This window comes from Sesamum indicum, linkage group LG2 (assembly GCF_000512975.1).
Source record: "Sesamum indicum cultivar Zhongzhi No. 13 linkage group LG2, S_indicum_v1.0, whole genome shotgun sequence".
Lineage (NCBI taxonomy): Eukaryota > Viridiplantae > Streptophyta > Magnoliopsida > Lamiales > Pedaliaceae > Sesamum > Sesamum indicum.
The window spans coordinates 10,398,627-10,405,525 of NC_026146.1; the positions used below are offsets into that span (position 1 = coordinate 10,398,627).

Below are 6,899 nucleotides of genomic sequence, written 5' to 3' on the forward strand. Positions count from 1 at the left end.
ATGGCAGTAGTGGAAATTGAGGGCCTATAATTTCCCACAGAAGGAATAGTTTGAATTGAAAATGGTATCATGAGGTGAACAAATGTGAAAGTCTTTGGTCCATTTACGAGCTAAAAGTTTCCACTTGAACTAAAATAATGTCTTAGAGCTCTTTGTTGGGCGAAATCATGAGCAATATCCTGTGCTTATTTCTCAGTTGCTCTCAAAATTTCAACCTTCTGTTGTATCACGAATGTGTGAAAAGTCCTTCCGTGTGCTTGCAGAGGCAGGTCAGAGGACTGAACTAATGCCAGTTCTGCGCAGCTTAACTCTTCCTAAATGACCTTAATCTGAGTGAGAATAGTTGCTGATGTTGCCACCTGGATCTTAGAATGAGACAGCCCTGTTTTAAATTGCTTAATCCAGTCCTTCATATTCTTTATATTTAAAATACCTGTATACTTCTTTTGAAGATCTATTATGTAACTTTCTTCTTAACTCTGTAACCATAAGCAGCATATGATCCTTTAACTTGTTAGAAAATTAAATAAACATGTCGCCTAGTAAACTTTGAAGGGCTAAGTTAATGTAACGAGTTAAGACACAATTTCCTGATGCATCAGTGATTTTGCTTTGAACGATAGATATTATCTGAATATCTTTGTTATATGGTGGAAATCTCACTAACATCTAGAATCACAGTGATGTCGTGCTTAATGGTTATCTTTCCTGGGGTTGGGTTTTATGATCCCTCATTGATGCTAACATGAATATTGAATCTATGGCTACTTGACGGCTTGTGTAGGTTTAATGCGACAGACTTTTTGGTGAGACTGAGAGGAAAAAGGCTTATGCTGGTAGGAGACTCTATGAACCGGAACCAGTTTGAATCCCTCCTCTGTCTTTTACGTGAAGCTCTACCTGATAAGAGCAAAATGTATGAAGTCCATGGGTATAAAATAACAAAAGGAAGAGGCTTTTACATTTTCAAATTTGAGGTAACCTCAAGTGGAGGCTTCGTTCATTTTCAAATGTTCCGATTCCTGTAAAAGCTTATATGATTCCTTTTATAATAATTGGGTTGGGAATAGTGGATTCAACTTCAAACTCCTAACTGAGGACGTAGTTTGTGAGAGAGTTTCTCTACGGAAGGCAACAAGAGTAACGCTGGTTGTTGAACTGCTGTGCAGGATTATAATTGCACAGTGGAATTTGTCCGGTCGCATTTCCTGGTTCGGGAGGGGATTCGTGTCAATGGACAAGGAAACTCTAATCCGACTCTATCAATAGATCGTGTTGACAAGTCGTCTGGTCGTTGGACGAGAGCCGATATTCTTGTGTTTAATACAGGGCACTGGTGGACACATGGCAAGACCTCTAGGGGGTATGTGGGACAGCAACTCCTCACCAAATAGATGTGTTGTGTCCTGAGTTATGTGCATCTCAATTTTGTAACTCCTAACGTCTTTCAATTTGCCTTGCCGGCAAAACTGATATGGACTGTTCATGCAGTAAAAACTACTATAAAGAAGGTGAGTACATCTATCCTCGATTTGATCCTGTGGAAGCGTATAGGAGAGCCATGAAGACCTGGGCTACATGGATAAAAAAAAACCTCAAACAAGACAAGCTGGTGTTTTATCGTGGCTACTCAACTGCTCATTTTAGGTACTGTTTTGCGTACTCAGCTTTAGAAATTATGACACATTTGATATGACGGAAGGAGCCAAGAATTTCCCATGTTCACTGCATCAATATGTGTACTCATTCTACCACTCAGGAGGAACTAAAAATCACTGAAAAGGACAATTTTCTTACACGATATTTCTATATAACAGAGGTGGAGCATGGGATTCAGGCGGAACATGCAACGGAGAGAAGGAACCTGTAGTAAACGGGACTGTTCTGGATAACTATCCTGAAAAGATGAGGATTGTAGAGAATGTGATCAAAGAAACACAGGTTCCCATTGTGCTTCTAAACGTCACACGACTAACCAACTACCGCAAAGACGGACACCCTTCTGTTTACGGGAAGAACGTGACCGGCTTGACGAAGATCTCTACAAAAAGGCAAGACTGCAGCCACTGGTGTCTTCCCGGTGTTCCTGATGCCTGGAACGAGCTAATATACACCACACTGGTTGCCAGACAAACGTCGCCTCATAACCAGTGATATCTTCAGTTACTTGTGCACATTTCTTTGGTCACAACGCCAGACTAACAGTTAGATGTCGTTTATAGGAACGGATGTAAAACTCTTTGGCTCATAATGCAAATGCCATAGCTATAGTAGTTTTTACTCGGAAAAATACACGCTCTTGCTCGTGGAGATACGGCTGCAGTCGCAGTTACGGCAAACGTTGATGATGTGTATGTATGAAAAAAAACTAACTGTGAGGTGGTGATACAAGAATTGATTCTGAGAAAGGGGTAACTATTTCAACCAAAGCAACATGATGGTGCTGAGATTATTTTCTATTCTTAGTATTCTATAATGAGAAAGTTCATATATGGTATTTTTCATGTTGATCCAAAAAGCCTCGAGGAGCGTAGTGATCCATGAATTTCTTCACGTTTCGATAACATTCTACCTAGTTATATACATATGGCTTATTCATATACCCGTTTTCAAATTTTGGCTTATTCAAACTTATGAATGACAATAGTACGGGTTTGGATGGACCTGAGACCCCCTGATAAGGAAAACCCGCCTTGCCACTCGGCCCGTATAGCTGCGCCAAACCCATTCCACCTCTGATTTGAAGAATATATTCAAATAATACATTCATCTCAATAATTAATTTTTTTTTTTGTATCTAGCTAGAATGAATTATATAACATAAATAATACATTCAACTATTTTTTATTTTTATATTTCTTGTATAGAGTTAGATATATGCAAAATTATTTACGAATTTATTTTTAATATTATAATTTCATATTAACTAGTGTTATATATGACTAATAATAAAATATTAAAAAAAGAAGGGGATAAGTCTGAGATAAAATCGAAATCAATTATCGGACCATGACCTGTCCGGTCCCGAAGCCACAAAGAAGAGTACAAAACCCGTCCAATAGGGACTAGTCCGGGTCGGGGGCCCGACTACCATTGCCCCGATTCAATTGTAATTCCTATTCAAACTCGTGAACTAATTAGGTTTCTTTACAAAAAATTCATATCCCAGACCAAATTTTGCCTCGTCTAAATTTATTACAGTGGAATTGCGGTTATACTTGTTATATATTTATTACTTTTTGTAAATTTCATATCAATGACATAGTGAATTATCTAGCATGCACTCGCACTTTTGTGATAGGAACCTGTTTGCGAGGACTACAAAATATTATTGGATTTAGCCGAAATGACATAATTTATTTTAAAAATACGCTCTTACAAAAAATTATAATTTCTCTAATTTAAAAGGAAAAATAAAAGAAAAAAGAAGAAGAGGCTAGAAGTTGACGCCGTTACATCAGTGACGAGGTTAGAAATTTGATTTAGCCCTATTAAAATTTTAATTAATTAGGTGAAAAATAAAATATTAAAAAAAAAATCATTTTTAAAGGAGTCGAAAAAACCCTATAAATAAATCTGGAAGTGACTGGTATAACTGGTAACTGGTATCCTGGGTCCCCCACCCTCCTACTTTACATTTATTTCGCTCACCTGTCTGTCGGTGACTGCACATGTTCACCTTCTACTCAAAAACTCGACTTTGTAGTTTCATCCTTTCCCACCTTAATTTTCGACACATACCTCTTATTTCATAATCCCATGTCTCACAATTTTCTTTTCTTTTTTTAATAAAACATGTGACATTCTTAAACAAATTCAAAATTTATTTCACCACTCCCTACCCTATAATTAATTAACATCTATCATTTAGTTTAGTGTATTACACTCTACTCGATTCATTTATTAATTTAATTATGCTTGTTTATACAATTATAGGTCTACACCTATCCTTCAATTTGTTTACATCAAATATATAAATAAAATTTTAATATAGTTTATATAAATTTTAATTTTTTTTATATGTGACCTGTAACTTTAAAAATGGTAAAAATCGATCGAGATGTTGTTGATTATAGTGATTTAATGCCTAAATCAATAAAGTTGCATAGGAGAGATATATAAGGTTGTAAGAAATGTATGGATATTAAAAGTTGTATGTGGAGAATATAGGGCTGGTATTTATTGATTTAACTATATATCTAGGATTTATCATAAGGTCATTATGAGTCCACACATACTTGAGTTTATATTAGGTTGGGCCTGTGGGAATGACTTGAATAAAAAAGGCGTGGGGCTTGATCTGTTTCATAATCAATGAATGAGCTGGGGTCATTTGGTCTGGGGACGACCTAATCCTTTGATTCATTTATGATCTTTAGGAAATACCGGAAATATATTTAAATTTTAAAGTTCAACAAATGAAAATACGACATTTATCCAAAAAATTAGTATTAAGTCGAGGGTGCTTGCTCTTGTCTTATATCAAATTGATCAGAATTACTATGAGATGTCATTTTAAAATAAAATTGCAAAATTATCGTGAGGCAAGAAAGTAATGCAACTTGCAGCTCGATCCGTGCCCTGTTGAATGAGTTATTATCCGCTCCGTCATCGTATGAGTCTTACGGGTTTGTCCTAGAAAGACACCTTGTTAGGGAGAGTAGATATTGGAACTTATAAACCACTGAAACTTTTCATTCGCAATCAATACAAAATACTTTGCGTACATTAAAAAATAAAAAAAAATAATATATTTTATCGTAACACTCAATTATGTTGCATATTGCATCAATATAATATATAAATTCAATTGAAATGTAAACTATTGGAATTTTCGGAAAAGAATAGGATATTTGAGGGGCCTCTACCGTTGAATGTAAGACCCCTTCACCCTGTTATTCACCAAGAATATTTTTAAAAGCATCTCCCAAACGGCCTATTTCTCTCTCTCTCTCTCTCTCCGCAAAATCCTCTCTCTCTAAATCTGCGGATTACAAAGATTTTGTCCTATATTTTCTTGGGTTGTTGATATATATCCCAATAAATGTGAAAATTACTTCTTTCACATTTACTGAGTGTCTCGTCTGTCACCTACACACACACCCCACTTCTACTTACACTCACACTCGCACGCACTCCCTTTTGAGGGAATGCACTGACTCTGCAACAAATAGCATCAGCATCAGTATCAGCACCAGAAGAAGTGGAACAAAATGCTGAATTTTTTGATCAGAAAAGATGTCAGGAAAATTCTCAAGCGCAAGGACAGTGATGCTGGTGAAAGAGGTTCATCTACTTTTCTTTCTTTTTTATTCTTGACAAATTGCTCTGAGTTTGGTCTTCTTTTATGAGTTGGAGTATTATTTTGTGGTTACGATCTCTGAAAATGTGGCTGCTAGTCACTTTGTCTACTTGAAGAATGGCAAATGTCATTATCACTTTTAATTTTTGTTTCAAAATATTTGGTAATCATGGGGTAAAGTGTAGTATTTCAAGTTTCCATGGGAAAAATGGAAATAAAAATTGAAGAAAAACCCAGAATTGAAGTAAAATGAAATGGGCTTGTGAATTTCTATTGATCTGGTACTGTGAAGCAGCTTTCATTTTCTTTTTTTTTTTTTTTTAATAATGTCGGATTTTTGTTATGTTCAAATTCAGCAGATTGGCTGTGTATCAGTTTTAAGGTATTTACATGGAGTTGGATTGCTTGAAATGTCTGATTTTTGGTAATCATAATGAGTAGCATATGGTTCTGCTATATGTTCCTTTACTGTTGTGTTATGGGGTTTCAATGGCCAGCAAGATTGGATTTTTAATTGGTTAAGAGTGGGCAACATGTGATGGATGTCGTTTAGAGATTGAGATTTGAACAAAGGAGCATCGGAAATTCAGAACACATATGCGAAAACTGCTATGTAACTAATGTAAAAGCTCCCCATTGTAATAGTGTTAAAGTGGATGGGGGACCTAGAGTTGTGCCCAAGGTTTGGTATAAAAGGCCAGATTCAAGGGAAGGGTTGAATGTTTTGTAGCACAGATTTAACACAACCATTGCGGGCTCATATAACCTTCCAACACGACATTTTGCAGAGGCAGAAATCTGAGGAAATTTAAACTTTTCCTTAAAAGTATTATGAAATAAAATCTTAGGGTTAATTACATTTTGGCATCCGAACTATGACCATTTTTACACTTTGACATTTAGAAACTTTTTTTTGCATCAACTTGCCATCTCGACCTTACGAAATTTTGCACTTTGTCATTTATAACTGTTTTTCCACCAAGTTTTTTGTCAAAAAAAAAAGTCACATGCAGTGCACATGTGATATTTAAAAGTTATGTGATGTAATATTTTTCACATATGCACAACATGTGAAGTTTTTCCGACAAAAAATTCAACAAAAAACCCCTCATATATGGCAAAGTGCAACTTTCGTATAGTTGACATGGTAAGTTGACACAAAAAAAAAATTAGATGCCAAAGTGTAAAAAGAGGCATAGTTCGGATGACAAAATATAATTTACCCTAAATCTTAATAGATATTTATTTTGTCCGAGAGACTAAGTAACTTATCGAGGGATTTTGACATTAGTTCTGTTAATTCCATAGAATATTGATTATTCTCATCTCGTAAGTTGAGTGCTAATTGTACTTTTACTTTATAGTCATAAGTATATAGTCTGATGAGCAAGTGTTAGTATTTTTAGTAAATTAATGACTTTAAGATCTTGAATGCTGATTCATCCTTAACTATATAGTCTGATGAGCAAGTGTTAGTATTTAGTAAATTAATGATTTTAAGATCTTGAATGCTGATTCATCCTTAACTTATGGATTAACTCTAAAAATCAATCTCTTGTGCTTGGTGGGGTGGGGGGGGGGGGGGGGGGGCGGGGAG

At 35.6% G+C, this 6,899-nt stretch overlaps 2 protein-coding genes across 2 annotated transcripts in view; both read left to right on the plus strand.

The window, feature by feature from the left end:
• Window positions 1-2,452, plus strand: part of LOC105155715 (protein trichome birefringence-like 5) — a 3,879-nt gene extending 1,427 nt beyond the window's left edge. The window contains exons 2-5 of the mRNA XM_011071636.2: window positions 785-977; window positions 1,170-1,363; window positions 1,492-1,647; window positions 1,818-2,452. Coding sequence (XP_011069938.1) covers window positions 785-977; window positions 1,170-1,363; window positions 1,492-1,647; window positions 1,818-2,154 — 880 coding nt within the window. The 3' untranslated portion in view covers window positions 2,155-2,452. The remainder of the gene's footprint in view (window positions 1-784; window positions 978-1,169; window positions 1,364-1,491; window positions 1,648-1,817) is intronic.
• LOC105155716 (uncharacterized membrane protein At1g06890-like) overlaps window positions 4,905-6,899 on the plus strand; it is a 5,119-nt gene continuing 3,124 nt past the window's right edge. The window contains exon 1 of the mRNA XM_011071637.2: window positions 4,905-5,286. Coding sequence (XP_011069939.1) covers window positions 5,214-5,286 — 73 coding nt within the window. The 5' untranslated portion in view covers window positions 4,905-5,213. The remainder of the gene's footprint in view (window positions 5,287-6,899) is intronic.